At 43.5% G+C, this 23,742-nt stretch overlaps 2 protein-coding genes and 1 pseudogene across 3 annotated transcripts; 1 reads left to right on the top strand and 2 right to left on the bottom strand.

Annotated features, from left to right (window-relative positions):
- Nucleotides 1–1,217: 1,217 nt before the first annotated feature.
- On the bottom strand, nt 1,218–8,549 carry LOC308469698 (uncharacterized protein). The gene is made up of 5 exons (XM_080992539.1): nt 8,238–8,549; nt 4,769–5,528; nt 3,862–4,292; nt 2,325–2,430; nt 1,218–1,574 (listed from the first exon to the last, which is right to left on the bottom strand). Exons 1-5 carry the CDS (start codon nt 8,327–8,329, stop codon nt 1,356–1,358), a joined length of 1,608 nt encoding a protein of 535 aa, XP_080848665.1. The 5' UTR covers nt 8,330–8,549; the 3' UTR covers nt 1,218–1,355.
- A 27-nt stretch (nt 8,550–8,576) lies between these two features.
- Nucleotides 8,577–16,390, bottom strand: LOC308470153 (transcription factor IIIB 50 kDa subunit-like; annotated as a pseudogene). The gene is made up of 5 exons (XR_013991604.1): nt 16,368–16,390; nt 11,613–11,775; nt 11,367–11,426; nt 10,102–10,406; nt 8,577–9,421 (listed from the first exon to the last, which is right to left on the bottom strand). The product of XR_013991604.1 is annotated as a transcription factor IIIB 50 kDa subunit-like (transcript).
- On the top strand, nt 14,815–23,726 carry LOC308465509 (vomeronasal type-2 receptor 26-like; the record flags this gene model as incomplete). The annotated part of the gene is made up of 6 exons (XM_080985467.1): nt 14,815–14,961; nt 16,402–16,538; nt 16,658–17,369; nt 20,051–20,278; nt 21,785–21,911; nt 22,746–23,726. 6 exons carry the CDS (start codon nt 14,815–14,817, stop codon nt 23,660–23,662), a joined length of 2,268 nt encoding a protein of 755 aa, XP_080841593.1. The 3' UTR covers nt 23,663–23,726.
- Nucleotides 23,727–23,742: the final 16 nt, after the last annotated feature.

Genomic DNA, 23,742 nt, shown 5'->3' with positions numbered 1-23,742 from the left:
TGAAATATTCAAATGTCAAAAAGCTGTGGAGTGATGATGCCCAACATATGAGTCAAGAGAGGATAGGAGGTGACGGGAGAGTTAGTTTAAATCAGTATTGATTTCAAAAGTTTAATACGTCCTGTACTGACCACCATAAGACACAGAAGTCAGTTTAGTGCTTAGAAGCTAACCTCCTCTTTCTCAAATGACATTTCATTTTGATAGTGCTATCACGGAACTCCAGCAGGGTTTGCTCGAACAACCACCATCACTTTCTTAACTATGGATCTTCCTCACTTCCCAAGGGCAAATGCAGGCAATTTTGCACAATTGGCAGGAAACCTGCACAGCTTAAGCCCCACCCAAGTGAATGAGCTGTTTTCTTAATAATTACTGATTCAGTGGAGCTAGAACAACAGAAATTCCTAATGGACTGGGCTGCTTGTAAGCAACCAGCTTTCAGGTGGAAGTGCTTATTTCTCAGGAACTCAAATCCAACAAGGTACTTCATAAATATTTATTCATCCAGTATAGCTAATGTAAATATGATTGCTTATATTGCACTAAAACTTAATATCCTAAAAGAGTAAAGAAATCAGGAGTTGAAAAACTACAGAGAAGTGTTCATTTTTTGACTAAACCCTTAAAAATGTGCCCCTTGGAGCTTATTCACAAATAATATCTGGCTCACAACTCCTTCCACAGTCCCATAATTTCAGGCCTTTCACCTGCGGAGCAGCAAAACATGTACAATGTACTAAAAGGTAAAAGGTGTTTTTTTAACACTATTGACTTTGTAGATTATATAAGGCAGTCTCCAAGGTAAGTCAACTCTATCCTTTGTTGTTGTTTAGTCGTTTAGTCGTGTCCGACTCTTCGTGACCCCATGGACCAGAGCAGGCCAGGCACTACTGTCTTCCACTGCCTCCCACAGTTTGGTCAAACTCATGTTAGTAGCTTCGAGAACACCGTCCCACCATCTCGTCCTCTGCCATCCCCTTCTCCTTGTGCCCTCCATCTTTCCCAACATCAGGGTCTTTTCCAGGGAGTCTTCTCTTCTCATGAGGTGGCCAAAGTATTGGAGCCTCAGCTTCAGGATCTGTCCTTCCAGTGAGCATTCAGGGCTAATTTCCTTAAGAATGGATGCGTTTGATCTTCTTGCAGTCCATGGGACTCTCAAGAGTCTCCTCCAGCACCATAATTCAAAAGCATCAATTCTTCGGCGATCAGCCTTCTTTATGGTCCAGCTTTCACTTCCATATTCTATCCTAAGACAAGTAAATAATAATCTCTTTCGGTACAAGCAGCTTTTCCACATTCACTACTTCCAAAGTTTGAGTAAGGAAGCCACTGATTAGGTTAAATTGGTTCCTTCACATCTTTCCAGCTTTCTTATTCACGTGAGCTTGAGCTCGAAGAATGTTAGAGGTTTCCTCCATAACTCTGACAAGCAAGTTGTCAATGTAGTCTTCCAGCTCGCACACCTGCTGATCTCGCTTTGCAATCACATCTTTCTGCTTCAAGACCAGCTGGATCAGCTCGCTGTGTGTCAGCTGACCATAAGCGCAGGCGGGATCTGAAGGATCATATTTCTTTAGGAAGGAAGAATGAACAGGTTAAAGTCATTTTGATATCAAGCACTGATGCAAGGATCAGAAGGAAGGTATAGAAACCTTTGGTTTCAGGGATTACTGGGGAATCCCAGGAATGATGTCAGAGCAAAGCATCTTAAAAGCTACTGAAGATTCACAAAAAACTAGAATTTCAGGATTTGCCAGTAAGTACTTTTATGGCATGCAGACAAATGTGCGTACAAGGTTTCTGTACACCTGCCTTCAACTATTTCTTCCCAGTAATAAACATGGAAAAGTGAAGATAATACCCTCCTCATAACATGCGAAAAGTACGAAATAAATACAAAGAAGCAGCAGTAGTGGTTGTTTCAGTTAAGTGATAATAATTCAGGTTTTGTACTCAAACACCAAACAGATCATTTGCAATATTAGTTGGAGGCACTAAATCACTAAACCTTGCTTATCTGAAAACAAAAATCCCTTTCAGGCCAAAGTCCTTTGGTGAAGATAGCAAGTTTTGAGCCTGGGGAATTCATACCCACTCACAGATCTAAACTTGTGTCAGTAAAAGGCGCAGAAAATTGCCCAGATGGGTAGGATAGCAGGGGCAGGGGGAATCGTACACCTAGAAAACGTGAACACATTTCTGTCTCCAAACGACTATACCCCTTTGCAGTTTGTCTAATCCCGCCAATAAATTTACAAGCTTCCTAACTCAAGGCACAGACGACCCAATTAGGTTTTAAAATATAGTATGTCTTAAATTACCTTTATATCGGCTTCATTTTGGTTATCCAAGATCTTTGATGTTATGCTCTGGTTTTTTGCAGATGATTTGCTTGTTGTAGTATGCATTGGTTTCACAGGATGAAGTCTGAAAGAAGCACACACAATTAGTTCAGGCAATCCTATAGTACTTTGTACCTGAACAATTTTGTGCAGTTCTCCTTTTGGTCTGAAGGGACGCGGGTGGCGCTGTGGGTTAAACCACAGAACCTAGGACTTGCCGATCAGAAGGTCGGCGGTTCGAATCCCCGCGACGGGGTGAGCTCCCGTTGCTCGGTCCCTGCTCCTGCCAACCTAGCAGTTTGAAAGCATACAGTGTAAGTAGATAAATAGGTACCGCTCCAGCGGGAAGGTAAACGGGGTTTCCGTGTGCTGTTCTGGTTTCGCCAGAAGCGGCTTAAGTCATGCTGGCCACATGACCTGGAAGCTGTACGCCGGCTCCCTTGGCCAATAAAGTGAGATGAGCGCAGCAACCCCTGAGTTGGCCACAACTGGACCTAACAGCCGGGGTCCCTTTACCTTTAGCTTTACTTTTGGTCTTGCATGAAGCACCGCATGCACACATGTTTCTGCTTTGGCTTCTAAAAAGAATAAAGTACATTTTCCGCTTCTATGTACCTCTATTAGTGCAAGTTTAGATTTTATATTTACTGTTAAAACAGAAGATTTATTCTGCCCTCCTCTCTACACTTCAAGACTGATTTAGAAGCTCTCAAATGAAAAGTTTTACTTACCTATCTATTTATATCCCTTCAAGGACCCTGAATACCCCCCCCCCCATTTTCCTCACTACCACCCTGTGAAGTAGGTTAGACATAGAGATAAGAGACTGGCCCATCACTGAGTGGAATCCTAGTCTGACACTCTTGATGGTTCAAAACATCTGTTCCTCCCCCCACCATAAAATAGGGTTGGTTGCTTGGACATTTGTGTAGTTACCCAGATGTTTAGCAAGTGTAAAAAATAGAGTTTTCAACAAAGTTTATTGCAAAAGTTTGCCTTGATTTCTTTTTTAGTTAAATTACACCCGTGGAACACTTCAGAAATCTAGGTAACACAAAACCTGTGCCGCAGTAAACTGCACTGCACTTATGATCACAACTAACACCGCTTTTTAAAAAAGTTACGCATTTATCCAACTGCTGCTTTCACTTATTTTGGCAGAACATGAAAAATATATTTAGTATTTTAACAGGACAGTGGGTTTAAAAAATAAAGTAAAATTAGAGGTAAAATATGAAGTGCTGGTTCCAGTTTATGATACCTTTATTGTCATGTCACAACAATGTGAAAATAGAGTCTGATTACTGCCTAAGCAAAACAAACCTTTGCTCAATTTTATTCCTTCATTGACATTGCTACAAGAAATAGATACAGATCAACAGGGAAAGATTTTCACCTGTCCATAGACACAAAATCCCTTACTGCATTAAAAAGGGGAGGGAAGAATCAAAGCCATGCACAGTATAGCACTTGAGTCTTTATCTTTAATCCCCCCACCCCCCGCAATTCCTCTCACCTGAGTTTAGCAGGATAAGTTCCGTCACTCTGCAGATTCTGATTGGGATGTGTTTCAGAGGGTGAAACCCAGCCCTGGAGCAGCTTCTTCTTGCCAGAGGGATCCACTTTGGTACCCAAGCCCTCTGCGGTAGCTTTTTTCGTAGGCTCTGCTCTATTACAGCCAGAAGCATCAGATTGGAAAGAACTAATAGAGTGAGAAGAACTGGGCAGAGGGGAAAGATGAACAGGCTTAACAGAGAACTCAGGACTATCACCCTGTCTATTTTCTTTTAAGCTGTCAGCATTCTTCTGCTCCAATCCCTTTACATCATGGCTTGCATTTTCAAGGGCTAGTGCTGAAGGTGCAACCAATGGTTTGTTTAGTTCAAATCCATCATCAGGAGCACTTGTTTTCATGAGAAGCGATACAGTCTGCCTCTCACCAGTCACCTTTTTTTTTTTTAATGATATTTATTAAAATTTCAAAAGAAAAAAATTACATTAATAAGAAAATTAACAATAAAAAGGAAAAATACAAAGTACAAAAAAGAGAAAACAGTTAAAAACAATTCCATCTTTTCCTCACTTCTCTTACATTTACTTGTTTCCCGGACCTCCTCATACCTCCCTCTTTTGTATTCCAATTCAATTTGTTAGTCCAGCAATTCCTTTCCCTCCTTTTTACTCCTGATCTTTAATCTTAATATATTATGACATTAAATTTTTACATATTAAAAACCAATTTTTCCATATTCTTTTATACCATTACAGCTAGAAACCACTTAACTTCAATCCGACATCATTCTAACATTCATTAATTTTACAATATTTCTGTAAGTAGTCTTTAAATTTCTTCCAATCTTCTTCCACCGACTCTTCTCCCTGGTCTCGGATTCTGCCAGTCATTTCCGCCAGTCACCAGTCACCTTTTTATTTGCTGTCAGCTCTCCCCCCTCAATGGAGGACCGTAACTCTGAGGAACCATCTCCACTCCTGCACAAATCTCCAGAAACCGCAATCTTTTCAGTACCCTGGGGATAATTACTCAACTGCTCATCATTCAATCCCACTTCTGGAATAACAGAAAGGGTGGTGGGTTTTACATTCAGATCTCCAGGGATCAAATTGCCAGGATCTATCTGATTAGTTAAACCTTCCTTTTGGGGCTTCTCTGAAGGCAAGACATGAACCTGCTTGGAATCATCAAGGTTTCCTGCTAAGGAGGAAGTAGAGAAAGATGCTGGAGGACTGTTAAAACTTTCAGAGTCCTCTCCCACTTTAGACACGGGAGGATTATCAATATCAAAAAGCTGAAAAGCAGAAGGATCCAACTCAAGAACAGAAGTTGCAGGAACAGGCAGGGGAGACTTAGCAGAGTTTGAAGAATCCTCTATCTGGGATTCTTGTTCCCTTTTAGGAGCAATTGGTTTATTTTCATTCCCAGAAGCAGAAGAAGTAGCTATAAAGCATTCAGTATCTTGCATGGATTTCTGTCCCCATTTTGTAGTGAACGGATTGTTGTCACTAGCAAACCTATCAGTGTCCCGAGGTTGCTCTTCTGGATCAAATTTAGAGATAAAAGGGCTGTTTTTATTAGAGTGATAGGAAGGAGAGAAAAGGGCAGCAGAAGGAGGTGCAGAAATAGCAGAAGTGGCTTTGGTTTCATTCTCTGAAGACACGCCCAGTCTGTAAAAAGGGACAAAATAAAACCTGCATGTCAGTTGCAGATGCAATGTAAGACAGGCAGAAACATTTTGAAGACAAGTTTAACAAGGTTGTTGCATGTTAAGTGAACAGGAAAGGTGTAGGGCTGTAGCAAATGTTACGGAAATTACAGGGGGGGCCCACATCTTTAAAGTTAAATATTACAAATATTATGCCTGAGTGTATCCTTTCAACTTGACAGCTCAGGGAAGTTACCTAGCTTTAAAAATAATATAAAATCATCTCCTTTCACAGTTTCCTCCATTCCAAAGCTATTTTCCCCTTGAAAAGGGACTGCAGGAAGTTCCCAGAGGTGACAATTGCTGGGCTCCTTGTTAGCCAAAGGAAGCCAAATCTCATCACCTGACTCGCCTCAGGCTCCAGACATGCAAAGGAACTTCTATTGTACTTTTGGGTGGTGGGTACTTAAGACATATTTGTCTATGCTAATCTTATACCTGAGTCTTGCCCTGCCATGTCTACTTATGCTAATCTTGTACCAAGGACTTGTCTGGACATGTTTGCCAAGGTTAACCTCTCCCCTTTTGTGACATGTCAGTGATGTAGCAATGATGCTGTACGAACTGTATTCTGGGATATGGTGGGAAAGTTTTAAAAGTCTTTGTCACCCCATCCTCGGGGTTCAAATTTGCTCTTTGAACCTATTGCGCAATAAACTTTGGTCTACAGCTATTTGCTCTGGTTGGCTGGACTCCTTCCTTTATTCCGCAGGGACCCGCAGGCTCTGCCCGACCAGCCGGGTGACTGAGCAGCCTCACACCTAGATTTTTCCATAACAGCAAACCACCCCCTTCATATTATAATTTACCTTTTAACAGCAGCAAATGCTTATAAAAGAAAACAACACGTTGTCTATCAGTAACATCTCTTTTCAATAGAACACCTTTTTAATCCCAATTACATTATAGTATTATCATATTATTAGTAGTACAGTGAAATATACAAAGCACCAAGCATACGGGAGTCAGGCAGGAAAAAGAGTGGGGCCTCTGTGACACACAGCTTCCATGCAAAAGCAACGTTTTATCCAAAGGTTGCATTCCACCAAGCCATAAAAATCGCATTTTAGATTGCGAACGTTTTTCGCCCCCCACAGCCAGAAAGATTCCTGCTCCAGTTTGTCTATCTCCTCTTTAAAATGCAGCAACTGGAACTGGACAAAGTACTGAACCCGGCTAATCCTACACTGACCACAACACTCTGGCGCATTTCCTCTCTCTCCTTCGAAGTTAAAGCATACCCTTATCCGCATTCCTTCAGAAGTCCTGCTATGACTCCCTAAATAAAGAAGGAGCGAAAATCAGATGCAACGGGTCATATTTAGGAGGCCTCTCTAGGCAGCGCCTGGCTCCAGCCCCCTCTCCCTCCCTCCCTCCCTCCGCGCACGTGCCCCACACCCCAGCAAGCAGACTGCCCCTGGCAGCGGGAGCTCCGCGGGAGGCCCCCGCTCGCTCGCCCTCCCCTCACCGTGTGCATGTAGGGACAAAAATTAACTAAGCAGCTCCATTAATCAGAGTGACTGACTCACCACCTATCTTGTGACACGGGTATGATGTTCAGGAACCACCATACCATGTTCTATAAAGAGATGCTTGCAAAGCCACAACTTTTTCTTCTGGATCTAGGTTTAAAGCCAGCATGTCTGAAACAACCTATAATTAGATTTTCACAGTTCTCTTCCACTCTCTCATGCCTAACTATGAGGACCATAAGTAGGCCAGACAAACATTCATTCAAGTCAAACGCCAACTCAAAGAGGTATTTGTTGCTCAGGCTGGCTGACTGCCTCCACCCAACCCTTCAAGAGTGGATACTACTTCTCACCCAGAGATACGCCAATCTTTACACCAAAAGTTGTCCTAAACAGCATGCAAACCACTGCAATGTGGCCACTTCCTATACCTCTTGTCAGAGTTGAAGGAAAATAATCAGACAACCTCGCCAACTGGTTACTAGTGGTCCCCACCAGTAACCAAAGTTATCCAGGCCACCCAAACCTGTCTTTAATTATTACCACAGTAGGGTGGAAGGAGCCATGCCTGAAGGATGCGGCAGATTCTTAGTGGGACAGGAGATCTGGGGGGGCGGGGGGCAGGAATTACATCTGGCAACCAAGGAATCCCTTTGCTTCAGACAGTACATAGGTAGACAAGTCTAAAAAGCCCAGGACACAAATTTTCACAATCCTCTAGTGGTTATGATGGCTCATTTACCAGAAGTAATGTATTTAGCATTAACTTTGGAAGTGTATACTCAGTTCTTACCAAACTAAGCCACCTAGAGCAAAATATGTATCAGAAGGCTATTGCTTGCAAGCCTGTGTGAATCACTTGCAGAGACTCTCCTCCTGAAGAGAGGGGAGTGGTTGTGGGCGGGAGCCCGAGCCCCCTGCTTCCCACTCACCTGGCTGGCGCCCACGCCCATCGGCAGGCACCCAACCAGGTGCCTCCGAGGGGCGTGTACAGCAGCCTTAATACTGCGGTGCCAGCCCCTCCTCAGCCTCACTCTTTGTCGACCCGTCGCGATTCACCCACCCTCCACTCCTTTTGAGCTCAGGGTCTTAGTTTTCCTTGGCCTTGCTATGGACCTTAGGTTGGTCGCCCTGGTTGTCCGGGGGGCCTGGTAGGAATTTTTCCATTTGGCATTAGGCTTTTTGGTATTTTCGCCTACCTCGTAGCAATCGTCACAACTTTCGTGGTACTGGTGGGTAGGTTAGGCATTGGAATAATGTGTCGTGGTGTCGAAGGGCTAGGTGTGGCCATCGCCTATGCCTTCAATTTTTGGGTATTCCGTTAAAGGAATCTGGCGGTCGTGTATTCTGTCCGATGCCTGCTTGGCGGGAGGCCATGGCACGACCCTCGGTGACATCAGGGGAGAGCCTATAGTTGGATTAGCATCAACAGGCTCCACCTACTGGTGAATAAACCCCCCTTGTTTCAGACTCACCCCTCTCTGAGGGGGTGGAGTCAGCTGACGTAATCCAATGCCTAAGCCAATACCTTTTCACCTGCTGTAATCAATAAAGTTGTGGCCTTTTCTTGCCCATTAACCTTATATCACGTGTCCTTGTGTATTCATTCCACTTTGGGGGGGATCGGGTCCTCGAACCACAACTTCGAGGTCATCGGCATGCTTGAGCCTTGCTAAACATCTCCTTTTCTTCTGGAGTCCTGATGTACTGCTCTATCTCACTGTCTAAAATGGGTTCATCCCCAGCGATAGCAGAATCTTCAAGGCTTAGCTCAGGAGTTCGTAGCCTCTTTGCGGGGTTCAAGACGCAGGGTGAGAGCAAAGGTTTCCGCTTGCTGAACTTCTGCTTCTCTCCTGAAAGGGAGGCCTCTTCTACTGTTGCAGCGCTCTCATCGATTAGCTGCAGTGGCGCAGCTGCTGAGTCTTCTAGGTCACGGTCTTCCGTAGTATCCACGATGCGGAAGGCAGGCTGTAGAAGCACACGGCGGTGCCGCAGAAGGTCACCGATGTACTTTGCCACGCTCCGACGGTCCACTTTCAGCACTCGCAACCAGCCCAGCTGAGAAGCCATTTGCAGGAGGATGTTATGCAGCTCCTTCAGTCTCTGGTGGGCTGGCCGGGGAGCATCCATACCAGCAAGCTTACAGAACTGAGAAAGGGTGCAAGTGAGGCGATCGACAGGCCGGAGAGACTGCCAAGCCAGGAAGGCTGCTGCTGTCACTATGGGGATGGGGTGCCGGCCGGTCACCAGCCACGTGTCGCTGGCAAGTTCCACCACCTGGATAGTCCTTGCCACCAGCTGCTCCTTTTCTTCCACAAACTTAGTCGGGACGCCGAGTGAATTCTGGAAAATCTGGAAAGATGAAACAAGCCATTTAGATAGACTGACTTGGGTTGGGAGATGTGGCAGGATGGAGAAGACAAATAGGTGGAAGAGGGACATGAGCTAAATAAAGCATTCTGTGAAAGGGCAAAGGGCAGAAGGCCCTGCATTTTCCAAGGACACCAAAAAGGCAAGCTGAGCAGCTTGAATCGAAAAGGCAAGCATCTTCCATTAACCAGCACTATATGGGCAGGGCTGAATTTACACTCTTCCTAACTTGTGCTCAACAGAATTCTGTTTGTTGGCTTCTTGCCCTTAATAATAATAGGAAGGATTTCCAAGCAATTATGGGATTGGTAGCAGGAGCAGAATTCACAATTCTGAGAATTATTTGTTTAAAAAAGGAAGTTTGCTGCCCCTGTGGCTAAAGAGAAAAGCCTGGAACTGCCTGAAGTGCCTCAGATGAAATCTCAGAAATCAGGGAGTTGGAGTATACATGCACATATGAAAATACCCATTTCTTCCATGATGGAAGCACACAGCACACACCGGGCTCCTACATCCAAGCACTGAGCACACCCATCCCTGCTGAACTTTAAGAAGCTTGCTGTTTCATCGGCCTTCCAATCAATATACCACACAGTCCGTATGATACTTGTAAATTCTGTCTCTGAATGATGGAAACTGTACACCAGCTTTGAGAAGTATTCTCAAGGAAAGGGCATAAGAACTTCAACATACCTGTTGAGGTGGGTTTTCACCATATCCATCAAGCTGAGAGTAGGCACATCCAGTGCCAGTTCCTTCAGGAAGCATAGATAGGTCTTTGCAAACAACTCCTTGTCTCCATAGAGTAGCAGGCAGACTGTGCCCATGGTCAGGGGCCAGTTGTGCTGGCGGCAGGTCACAAAGACGCAACAGCCCACAAGCTCCTCCTTCCTCCCCCCTGCTGACTAAACTGAAGCAGGGACGTTTGATTGCCTGCTGGTAATAGGACACGGCTGTATCTTCAAACAGAGAAGGAAGCCGCAGAACTTTGCAGAGTTCTCAAACACATTTGACTCATGTGGGGGGAAATATCACAGCAGTACTTAAGAAATGTTTCCACATACACATTTATCAGTGACAAATCTAACTGCAGGGTAGGTCTTTGCCTGAATGAAGCTGCCCATATACTAAGATAATCTGTGGAGGCTCTGTTTCACATGCTCCCACTTTCAGAGGTTAGATGGGTGGCAATCATGGGTAACATACCGTATTTTTCGCTCTATAAGACGCACCAGACCACAAGACGCATCTAGTTTTTGGAGGAGGAAAACAAGAAAAAAAATATTCTGAATCTCAGAAGCCAGAACAGCAAGAGGGATCGCTGCGCAGCGAAAGCAGTAATCCCTCTTGCTGTTCTGGCTTCTGGGATAGCTGCGCAGCCTGCATTCGCTCCATAAGACGCACACACATTTCCCCTTACTTTTTAGGACGGAAAAAGTGAGCCTTATAGAGCAAAAAATACGGTATTTTCAATTGTGGTGGTGTAACTGGAGTGTCCAAACCAAGCCTACTTTGGCTTTTTTTGGATATTACGGATAACGTTTTTTAAATGAAAGTCTTTGGGGGCTCTAATTGAGAATGGCTGTTAGTATTGCTGTTTCAACTTCATATTTGATTTTAATTTGGCTTTTAGTTATGTATTGATTTTTATTTTTTGCAGCTGTACACACAATTATAATGGCCATTTAATGATAATGGAAACAGACTGGTCCATGGTTAACCAGTCTGTCAATGATTCAGCTGAGATTTGATCAGGCAATCAAACTGAACTCTGGACTCTATGCACCTCTAAAACCCTAAAATGGGTTGTTTTGATGTTGGTCCCACAGCAAATGGGTAAGACTGTTTTAAAAATGCAAATTTCTCTTTGCTTTTAGAAAGTGAAACAATGCAGCTCTTGTGGATGACAGGCACATTAATTTCCACAAAGCATCAAAAGAGTAATGCGGAATACGTACCTCGCAGTACACAACGGCTCGTTTGCTCATTCTGACCAGTACTCCGTGAATATGTGACTTCTATGAGATAAAAACACAGACATCAGCCAAACTTTGGTCCAAGCTCTCAAACATGCACCCATTTTTAAACTGTTGAATGGTGTAGGGCCTGTCTATATTTGAGAACTGCTTGCAAGTCGTATCTCAAATCCCATGTATTTGTAAGATACAAAGAGTTTTCAGCTATTTTGCTATTCTTTGCCTCACCTTGTAAATGTTCTTCGTCAGCATATGTGGTTGTGAGAAGCCCTTCAGTCAGAATGAAGCCACAGTCTGCGCACACCAGCTGGTTCTGAGCATAATGAGAGTCCTCTACAATTTCCAAGGAGCCACAGTCTGGACACTTCTTTTGGCTCGACATCTTAGCAGCCTGAAAGCATAAATCAAGTCCACAGTTGGTCACTGATATTTTGGTATTATTTAATTACTTCCATGTATTACATTTACCATATATCCCACCTGTCCTTTGAAGAGCTCAAGGTGGTATAATGGTTCTCTCCCCACTCAATTTTTATTCTCACAACAATTCTGTGAAATTAGTTGGTTGTATTACTAGTACTGGGATGGCGCTGTGGGGTAAACCACATAGCCTAGGACTTGCCGATCAGAAGGTCGGCGGTTCAAATCCCCGCGCCGGGGTGAGCTCCCGTTGCTCAGTCCCTGCTCCTGCCCACCTAGCAGTTCGAAAGCACGTCAAAGTGCAAGTAGATAAATAGGTACCTCTCCGGCAGGAAGGTAAACGGCGTTTCTGTGCGCTGCTCTGGTTCGCCACATGACCCAGAAGCTGAACACCAGCTCCCTCGGCCAGTAAAGCGAGATGAGCACCGCAACCCCAGAGTCGGTCACGACTGGACCTAATGGCCAGGGGTCCCTTTACCTTTATTATTACTGCTACTACTACTATTATTAATTGAGTTTATATACCATCCTATACCCAGGGCTTTCAGGGCGGTTCAAAGAATAGTATCAACCTAACCAGTTGGAAATACCCACAGAATTGTTGATTTTTTTATCATTTACTAAGTATTAAAGTATATCAAATTCTATTCGAAAACCACAGTCACTGCCGGGATGTTAGAAGACATAATAGGACAAACAGTATGGAGAAGACAGAAAAACAAAGTCTTTTTATTTCCCTCAAAATCAAGGTGTCTCCTAGCTTGAAGGCCTACCATACTCTCACATTTGAAAAGTATCATCATAAAATCAGTCTGAGGATTCTACAATACAGAGTTACATTTCTGAAAAGAGCTACAAAGACTACCAGAGATTTGTCTTCAGTTCTGATATGCAGAATGCAGCTTTGATTAGGAGGGGAAGGAAACATTCTCAAAGTACTCAGCTCAAATTACATAGGGCCTGATCCTGTCTTGTCATTGGAAACTACTGTATTTAAAGACTATTGGTAGGGGTGGGGTGTCACAGCTTGTCCAAAATTGGAGGGAGCCAGGATGTGGGGCTTGCGGTTTTTCCTCTCGCATTTGAAGCATCCCCAGCATTTGCATTAGAGCGTGGTGGTAAGAAAACACCTAGCACCACTAACACTTTTCTGGTGGCCTGGCAAGACTTCCCCACAGCCATTCGCTAAACAAGTGCCTCGTAATCGTTCTCTTGCTTTATTATATAAGGGGCAGCACAAGATATAATGCATAAGGTCCTCTACCTTCAGGACATCCCCTAATGCAAATAAGTTCATTTATTGGTATGCCTCTGTGTCTCCCATTTCCATAAGCAGAGTTTATTGTATTTAATCGTAACTATGTAAAAGCTTTCCAAAGTTGTGCAAAAGTCAATTCATTAAAATAAGGTGTATGTTCATAGGCCTCTCTAAGTTTAAAATATAATGGGGCGCATGTAGATGTGTACATAGAGAATAGCTCGTTTTTAGTTGCCACTGCCCTTATGGTTCATTTAAAGATATTTTCCTGGGAATATAAGGGACAAACTCTAATGTTCATCTTTCACCTAATGAAATAAGCATCATGTGGTAGCAAGTTGTGGGGTGGGACAGTTTCTTTGGTTTGCAAAGAGGCCTATGAATTCAAAAGTGGTGGTAACGCCTATCCAAAAAGAATAGCTTGATCCCAGCTCATCAGACGGCCGTTCTCAAATAAAGGGTCACTTTTCAGGGTCACTTTCCCCCTCCCTGAACTTTGTCAGAAGATGCAGTGGCATCAGTGAGATCCTGCAAACATGTTTTCCTTCTGCACCTGTTCCTCCAGCCCCACCAAAAGAGTCCTTGACAGGGCAGAGGTGATGCTTCCCCTCGCAATTATCAGAATCACAGTGATTTATTCCTCTTTCCTCTGCAAATACCCAAAGGATCAACCAGCCAAACACCACCTTTGAGACCAATAACAGAAACCTCAGAGTGGAGAGCAGCATGAGGCAACTTCAAGCAACAAGTTTGTATTTAAGTCTCTCATGTGTCACTGGGGACTTTTGTGGCAGGCAGGGACTCTGCCAATGTGGAGGTCCCATATCGTCCCTCTGTTTTGAAATGTCACTGGGGTCTTGCTGGAGACTTTGGGCTTCTTCTCATTAGCTGCTTATGAAGTTAAGAGCAGTGACAATAGCGGCCACGACAGCCGTCAGACCCAGAGTGATGCTCTTTCTGCTGTTGCTGTTCCTTCAGCTGCTACCCAGTGCTGCCTCTGGGATGTTGAAGGCAGAATGCCCGTTGAACTTGAGGAGGGACTATCCAGATGCGCTGAACTATTACAAGCCAGGAGACCACATCATAAGTGGGCTCATATCTACAGTGCAATCTATGCTGTCAACGTACAATTTTAGCATGCCCCCACAAAATGTGGTTATACGGTAAGCACTTGAAAAGCAGTCAGAATAAGGCTGTTAAACTCAGCTATGATTTTATCCAATGCCCCATCATTCCACAAACATTTCCTTAACATGTTTGACTATTGCGTACTCCCTCTTTACAGTGCTCAGGTGCCCAAATGTATTGGCCATCTGTCATGGATGCTTTAGTTTAGATTTCTGCACTTTAGGGGGATGGAGTCCTTTCCATCTCTACAATTTGATGATTTTTGTCTGTCTCTGCTTCGGTGGCAAGCAGCTGTTTGCCTTGTATCAAGCACACTTATGGCAGATTATGTGATGGCGATTTGCTTCATGTTTAGATCTGTGCGAAAGCTGTGGTGTCATTCTTTGAGTAAAATCCAGAGGCTGAAGATTAAGAAAGCAGGGATTCAATATGATTTCAGTGAATGGAGAATGACATGAGAATAATACATTGTTTTATGGTAGGACTGATGTCTCCTACTGGTATCTCCTGTCCTTGCAGATTGCTATTCATGAGATAAATCAGGATCCTGGGATCTTGCCCAATGTCACCCTGGGCTACGACCTCTATGAGAACTATTTCAATTCAAGAATGACTTACGACACGATGATAGATCTGCTCTCTCCTGGCAGGGCAAATGTTCCAAACTACAATTGCGGAAGACAGAGCAAGCCCCTGGTTTTCATTGAAGGGCTTGATTCGGACACCTCTGCCCAAATTTCAAGTTCGCTGGGAATTTACAAAATCCCCCAGGTATGAAAACAACAGCATAGGCAGCCTGCAGGAAAGCACTGCTTTGTTGGAGAAAATGCCAGGAATTGTTCAGAGAAGTAAGGGCTGCCCTTTCCACCAGAGGAATCACACAGACCCTTGTTCCAGTTAATAGTAGGCATGTGGTTAGGGAAGCTCTCCCACCCTTAGTGGAGGGTTTGTCCAGCTGTGAGAAGAAAAGTCCCAGAAGGAGAGTTCACCAGAGCACCCAAGGGAAACAATCCTAGCGGTGCAGCAGCAACATTGCTAGCACATTTGCAAAGCTAAGCAGGGCTCGGTATGGTTTCAAATTGGATGGGAGACCATGGGTTGAGATTTCTGCATTGCATGAGGGTTGGACTAGATGACCCTTGGAGTCCCTAACAATTCTATGTTTCTATAAACAGAACACTCATGAGAACTACACTGCTTAGTAGCTTAGTGGGGAAGTACAAGGGGAAATGGGGCATGATAAAAAGACACCTTTTAGGGGTCTGCCTGGCACCAATAATTTTGGAGTAGATCTTCTGAGAAGAGTTCTTCAGATCCATTAAGGTTATATTTTTACTACCTTCTTCCAGCTGCATCTATTCCTTTCCTTTCCTTTCCTTTCCTTTCCTTTCCTTTCCTTTCCTTTCCTTTCCTTTCCTTTCCTTTCCTTTCCTTTCCTTTCCTTTTTCCTTTCCTTTCCTTTCCTTTTTCCTTTCCTTTCCTTCCTTTTCCTTTCCTTTTTCCTTCCTTTCCTTTCCGTTTTCCTTCTTTCCCTTTCCTTTTCCTTTCTTTCCTTTCCTTTCCTTTCCTTTCCTTTCCTTTCCTTTCCTCCTTTCCTTTCCTTTCCTTTCCTTTTTCCTTTCCTTTCCTTTCCTTTTCCTTTTTCCTTTCCTTTCCTTTCCTTCCTTTTTCTTTCCTTCCTTCCTTTTTCCTTTCCTTTCCTTTCTTTCCTTTCCTTTCCTTTCCTTTCCCTTTCTTTCTTTCCTTTCCTTCTCCTCTCCTCTCCTCTCCTCTCCTCCTCCTCTCCTCTCCTTTCCTCTCCTTCCTTCCTTCTTCCCTTCCTTCTTCCTTCCTTCCTTCCTTTTTGATTTGGCAGAAGTAGAGGGATGGCACATTTACACTTTCCCCTTGCAAAAATCCCCTATCAGTGTTTGCCATCCCTGCTTCAGAGCTGCTCCAAATACCCAGAAAAGTGTGGTGCTTTCTCTCCATTGCCAATGGAGCCCTTTTCCATTGTGAGTACCAATTGCTCTGTGAGATATCACCACAGTTCAAAATGGCATATATAAATGTAATGCACCAGGTAGTTTCTCCACAGTGCTCAGGTGAGAAGCAGAAAGTGAAATGAGTGCAGGCAGTAGGACCTTATGCTGAAGGCTGATAAATATAGGGCAGGAAAAGAAATCTATAGAACTGACCTCACACGGAAAATGTGAAATATCTATTAAAAAGCTGCTTAGGAGCACCCCGTGCACACAGAGAAATGAGCACGGGGTCACCCTTCCTGAGCAGAATTCCCAGTTAATTGATAATATCAGCGCTTGCCCTGAGAGCAACAGAAACCCTTCAGTCTCTCCTTTCCTTACCAGGTAAGTTACATTTCCGTAAACCATGCTCTTGGCAAAGCACAGTTCCCTTTCATCTACCGGATGATCCCAAATGAAGAACCCCCAAGCCAAGGGATTGTTCGTCTACTTCTGCATTTCAGGTGGACGTGGATCGGGCTCATTGCTCCTGACACGGACAATGGAGAAAGGTTTCTGAGCACCTTGACCCCCGTTCTCACTAGGAGCAGTGTCTGTGTTGCCTTCTCACAAAAAATCTCACGAGAGGATTTCATTGTGCCCGATTTACTTGACAAGATCCTGCACAAGATTTTGTTTTCCATGGACAGGAGAATCAATGTATTTCTGTACTATGGGGAGTCTCTGTCTTTGGTAGATGTATTAACAACAATTGACGTGGTGGGTGCAACCCTGACTCCAATTACAGGGAAAATTTGGATCACAATAGCTTTGTCATACTTCAACTCCAACCTATCTCCCACAATGCTTATGAACAAGCACATCTATGGTTATTTATCATTATTTATCCAGACCCCAAAAAAATCGAAGCATAACCTGCCAGTTATATATCATGGTAATATTGATATGAATACGATATGGGAAAATGGATATAATTGCTTATATTCAAAGCATGTGTTATCTGTGAAAGGCCAGAACCGATGCATTGCGAAGGAAAACCTGAAGAGCTACCCTCAAAATGTCCTGGAAAGAAGCCTTTTTCAAGACACTTACAGCATTTACAACACTGTCCGATCTCTGGCACGTGCCTTAAATGCTGCAGACTCATCCAGAGCCAAGTGGATGGTGATGGTGGGCAGAAAGAGATTGGAAGGTAAAAGAATCCAGTCATCACAGGTATTCCTTTTTAATCTAGTGATGTGGCTGTATATGGTTCCACTTGAACTGACAATCAGTTCCACTCTGCAACTGTTATTTTACTTATATAACAGGTCCAATCCTTGGGGTCTCCAAAAACAACGTTGTTGTTCAGCATCTTTATAATAAATAATAAATAATAAATTCTTATTTATACCAGTTCAGAAAACCAGGCTCAGGGCGGTTAACAACAAATTTAAAACACTTAATTGATGCAACAAAAAACAGCTTAAAATACAGTATAAAACATGAATAACAATAAATTCAGAATTCAAAAATCAATTTAGGGGGAAATCCATCCAATAATCATTAGATGATCACCAGGGCTAGCTGGCTAAATTAGTCCTATTTGGGCCAGCGGAGAGACCAGGGGAGAATTAGCAGTGGGATCCCAGAGCGGGTAATCTTCATAAAAAGGGGAAGGGGAGGGAAGGAAGGGGAATAAAAGATCAGGCTAAGTTCAAATTGAACTTTAGAAACGACTTGCATGAAGGAATTGAGGGGATGCTCATCAAATTTGCTGATGATACCAAACTGCGAGGGGTAGCTAATGCCACAGATGTCAGAATCAGAAATCAAAATGACCTTAACAGATTGTAGAACTGGGCCCAAGCTAACAAAATGAATTTCAATAGGGACAAATGTAAGGTTTTGCACTTAGGCACGAAGAACCAAATGAACAAATATAAGATTGGGGATACCGGGCTTACTAACAGTAGAGGAATGCTTGAAGAAACTGGGTATGTTTAGCCTGGAAAAGAGGAGACTGAGAGAAGATATGAGAGCCATCTTCAAATATCTTAAGGGCTGTCACATGGAAGAAGGAACAAGCTCGTTTTCTCCTGTTCTGAAGGGTAGGACTCAAACCAGAATTAGAACTTCCTAAACATTAGGAAGAACTTCCTGACAGTAAGAGCTGTTCGACAGTGGAATTTGCTGCCAAGGAGTGTGGTGGAGTCTCCTTCTTTGGAGGTCTTTAAGCAGAGGCTTGACAACCATATGTCAGGAGTGCTCTGATGGTGTTTCCTGCTTGGCAGGGGGTTGGACTCGATGGCCCTTGTGGTCTCTTCCAACTCTATGATTCTATGATTCTATGATTCAATGTCTACAAGTTTTAAGAAAAGAGGTTCCTTATGTATAAGGCAGCTTACTATCTTGGAGCCAGTCTCTGAGGTGCTTTCCGAATTAGAGGAGAACTGAGGCAACATTTTACCTATTCTGAGGTCACATTGACTCCTCTGACTCCTCCTCGGCTGCAACATGTGAGCTTCTACTGGTCCCTATTTATCATAGAAACATAGAATCATAGAATTGTAGTGCTAGAAGGGACCCCTGGGAGTCATCTTCCTACATTCCCCTGTAATGCAGGAATCTCAACTAAAGCATCTATGACAGATGGCTATCCAACCTCTGTTTAAAAACATCCAAGGAAGGAGTGTCCACCACCTTCCAAAGGAGTCTGTTCCACTAGGCTCCAAGGTTGCAGTTGGGGGAGTGGTGCAGGAAAAACAACTTACTCCTTACCTTAAAGAAAACAAAAGAGATTATTGTGGACTTTAGGAAATGTAAATTGAATATTCAGCCACTTATTATTGAGGGGAAGTGTGTGGAACAGGTCTCGGTGTTTCGATTTCTGGGAATGGAGCTGAGAGAGGACCTAGCCTGGGGAGAAAACAGCAAAGACCTGATGAAGAGAGCACAGCAGAGGTTATATTTTCTGAGAATCCTCTGGAAAAATAATCTCTCAAAGGACCTGTTGATGGCATTTTACCATTGTACTGTGGAGAGTGTATTAACTTATAGTCTCTGTGTGTGGTTTGGGAGCTGCATGGTCAGGGGAAAAACAATGCTGTCCAGGGTTGTAAAGACTATTGAGAGAATAATTGGGTGCACTCTTCCCACCTTGGATCAAATCTATGCTGTTGGGTGCCATAAGAAAGCTGAAGAGATAGCGCAGGATAGTGTGCACCCCGGAAATGATCTCTTTCAGCTTCTGCCTTCTGGAAGAAGGTACAGGGCTATAAAGACTAGGACTAGCCGCCTGAGAAACAGTTTTTATCCAAATGCGATTTTGGTTTTAAACGCAGTGTAAGGTAGTCTCTATGGGAGTGTATTGTATTCAATTATGGGGTATCAGAGTTTTTAGGGGCTAACCAGGCTGGGATAGTTGGGATAGCAGGCTTGTTGGTTTTTGAATGTTTGATGTAGATTTTTTCAATTCCGTTGTTCTGTATGGGACAATGACAATAAAGATTATTGTATTGTATCGTATCGTATCACTCCCCGTAAGGGACAGCTGCATATACCTGTATTTCAGAGGGCTGGTTCCAGATGATCTTCAGGGCCCTTCCAGCGCTATGATTCTATGACCCTAAGCCATGTGCAACAGCCATGAGTCTTAGAGCATGAGTCTATTTTAATCATTATTCTATCTATCCTACCTCTTTCTCTTTCTTTCTTTTTCTTTTTTTCCTCTCTCTCTCCTTTTTGTCTGGATCTGTGTTTTTAGCTACATTAACATTTTAGTTTGGATAAAGTGATATTTGATAATAATCTTTGTATCTCTCTTTAAAATTCTAATAAAGTTTATTCAAACAAAAAAGAAAGAAAAGAAAAAGAACCAACTTCAATAAATGCCAGGATTTTCTCTGTCCTTCTAGCTTCACCCTTTCCTGAGAAACGTCAGATTTTATAATGCTTCTGTGGACGGAGTTTATTTGGATGAGAACGGGCAACTGGCAGCTGACTTTGATATTGTGAACTTTGTGATTCTTCCCAATAACTCCCTTCATGAAGGGAAAGTTGGGTGTGTGGAGAAACAGGGATCCCAAGGCGTACAAGTCACCATCGACCAGGATGCCATTGTGTGGCCTCCTTGGTTTAAGAAGGTGGGTTGAGCCGTTCAATTAATGTTATTCTTTTGATCATATGTTGAGTTCTAACAGTTCTTCTGGTATTGTTGATTAGACCTCAAAAAAAGAGAGCTATCATTGCTTTGAAAATACTCAGGAAAGGTTCTTCCATATTCACTCATTCTCTAAAAAGCATGACAATTCCAAATCAGAGCTCCTCTGTTTTGAGCTACATGTTAAATCATGGGCAGGCAACCATTTTTTCTCCCAAGGGTCACATTCCCTCAGAGGGAAATGAAGGACAAATCTCTCAGGGAGCTGCAGGCAGGGCTGAGGGTGGAATCGGCATTGAAGGTGGGCAGAGCAAAAAATGAAAGAATTCTGGATCAACTAATCTGGAATAAAAATTGCCTGACTTCATTTTTTTACCATGGTTACATCAGAGTAGATTTCCCTATGCAGCTCTGCTCAGAAGTAAGCCCACTGGTTTTGATGGCAGCTCTGTACAGCATAGCTGTCAACTTTTCCCTGTTCTTGTGAGGAATCCTATTTGGAATAAGGGAATTTCCCTTAAAAGGGGGGGGGGGAGTTGACAGCTATGCTGTACAGTTACGAACTTAATTCGTTCCGGAAGTTCGTTCTTAACCTGAAACTGTTCTTAACTAGAGCCGTACTTTTGCTAATGGGGCCTCTAGCTGCAGCTGCGCCACCGGCACACGATTTCCGTTCTCATCCTGGGGTAAAGTTCTCAACTCGAAGTAACTCTTCCAGGTTGGCAGAGTTTGTAACCTGAAGCGTTTGTAACCTGATGCAGTTGTAAGTAGAGGTTCTACTGTATAGGGAAGTTTTTAATGTTTAGTGTTTTATTATGTTTTTACATATGCCGGAAGCTGCCTAGAGTGGCTGGGGCATCCCAGTCAGATGGGCAGGGTACAAATAATAAAATTATTCTTATTATTAAATAAGTATACAATAGACCAGTAAAGGTAATGCTCAAGAAGGAACCTGATCGTAAATTCTTTGACAGTTAATCTGCTTCAGTTTAGAACACAGGCTGGGTTTCTTTCCTGATTACAGGCTGGAGAGAAACAGGGTCTCACGGATACCCCTTTGAAGGTCACCCTTGAGCTTTGCAAAAGTGTGGTTTCCATATCAGCAACATGGATTTTTCAGATATCTTCTAATACCTTAAGTTTTACTTAAGGTTCCTAACAGACTTGAAGGAAATAACAACTACAGAGATGAGGCAGGAATCAAGTTAGATCCGCATTCATAGTGGATCCATGAGGTCAGGAGATTCAGAATACCATGGAGCAGGTTAGGTTGAGAACAGCAAACTGAATGAACCAGCCTCTTGCAGAGAAGTCATTAAACTGCATTTTTATACATATAATTAGCCAAAATCAAGGTCTAAAGTGCTTATGATATCACAGCCCTGATGAAAATACCTCCCATAATCCCCTTACTTTCCCTTCCTATTGCTTCCGGTGACTTTGCATAGATAGAAATAGCCCTCACTATTGATCCTTTGTCTATGAGTAGATGGCGCCTCATTCCAGATGTAGCAAGAACTGTCAGCCTGGGTATGTCAAGGTGATCCGGGAAGGAGAGCAGCTTTGCTGCTATGATTGCGCTCCCTGCAAGGAAGGGACAATCTCTACCCAAGAAGGTAAGTGTCTCCAGAGGAAAGGGCAGCCTTTAAGGAATGGGTAAATTATATTTAAATATTTTTGGCGAAATAGACCTTTCTGGAGTTGAAAGAAATGGCCTTATGTGTGGACTGGTGGGTGTTTAAGGATCCAGAAATCCATTTCATTTCCATTACCAATACCACAAGTGTTTTACATGTGATTGATTGCCATTTTGATGTATCCACTGTCAGGAGTTCAGCCTACACTCGAGTAGGACCCTGGCAGAGACACATGCCCGACTGGCATGTTCCCTCCCTCCTGGTCGATCATTCAGGAGCTTCATAAGCTTTCTTCTACCCGAACATCACAGCGACCGATGCCAACCGACACCGGCACACTTAGGGATCCGCAGAGTTTGCGCACCTTGCGTGACAGACCTCAGCAACTCAGCATTTTGGCTAATCTACTTTATTTACATATAAACACACATGGAGCACTGCAACATGGCTCCCTCTCTCTCTAGCATCAGACAGCAAAGAGAAAAAGAACAAAGGACAATAGTCCCACTTCACGGAACGCAGTAACACAAACATCCTGTCTCCGTCACTTCCCACTCTGTGTAGTGAAAACATATCACGTCATGTGAAAGACAACAATCCTATGACTGCAATCATGGAGCAGGAATTCTAACATCCACTAGCCCTTTGCAATTCAATTAGCATATCAATCTGCCTTACAGTGACTGGAACACTAGTCTATTTTTCAAATGTAGCTGGAATGTAAATTTTCACAACAAAACATGTATTTTGTGGAAAGTAACAGAGCAATTGTGCACATATGAATGATGCTGAAGTCATTGTTCTTCTTTTCAGATGCAAAACATTGCACCAAATGTCCAGAAGACCAGCATCCAAACAAGAATCAAGATAAATGTGTTCCCAAAATTATCAACTTCCTGGCCTATGAAAAACCCTTGGGAATAATCCTGACTTCCTCTGCCCTATTCTTGTGCTTAACCACCATCTTTGTATTAGGAGTTTTCATTAAATACAAGGAAACTCCCATAGTCAAAGCCAACAATCGGGACCTCTCCTACATCCTCCTTGTCTCTCTCCTTCTCTCCTATTTAACCTCCTTCCTCTTCATCGGCCGGCCAAGGAAAGAGACCTGCCTCTTTCAACAAATGGCCTTCAGCATCATCTTCTCTGTTGCCATCTCTTCTGTGCTGGCCAAAACCATCACTGTGGTGCTGGCCTTCCTGGCCACAAAGCCAGGGAACAGGGTGAGGAAATGGCTGGGGAAGAGTTTGGCCAACTCTATTGTCATTTCCTGTTCCAGTGTCCAAGTTCTCATCAGCACTATCTGGCTGGGGTTCTTTCCCCCATTCCCAGATTCTGACATGAACTCTCAGCCTGGAGAGATCACCTTGCAGTGCAATGTAGGGTCTGCTGCCATGTTTTATGGTGCCCTCTGCTACATGGGTTTCCTGGCTGCCATCTGCTTCACGGTGGCTTTCCTAGCCAGGAAACTTCCCGGAGCCTTCAATGAAGCCAAGCTGATCACCTTCAGCATGCTGGTCTTCTGCAACGTTTGGGTGTCCTTTGTTCCCACCTACCTGAGCACCAAGGGGAAGTACATGGTGGCTGTGCAGATCTTCTCTATGCTGGCCTCCAGTGCTGGGCTTCTGGGCTGCATCTTCATTCCTAAGTGCTACATTATTATACTCAGGCCTAACTTGAATATAAAGGAAAATCTGACAACAAAACTAAAGCTGGCATCTGATTCTTAGTAGATTTATTTCCCCATCTTACACACCTGTGTTCAGTAAAGAAGTAATAAAAAAAGCTATTTCACTTGTGAGTGGTCATT

Source organism: Podarcis pityusensis, assembly GCF_964106645.2.
Source record: "Podarcis pityusensis genome assembly, chromosome: 2".
Lineage (NCBI taxonomy): Eukaryota > Metazoa > Chordata > Lepidosauria > Squamata > Lacertidae > Podarcis > Podarcis pityusensis.
Note: the sequence above shows the minus strand (reverse complement) of the source record. Positions and strands in the feature narration are given on the sequence as shown.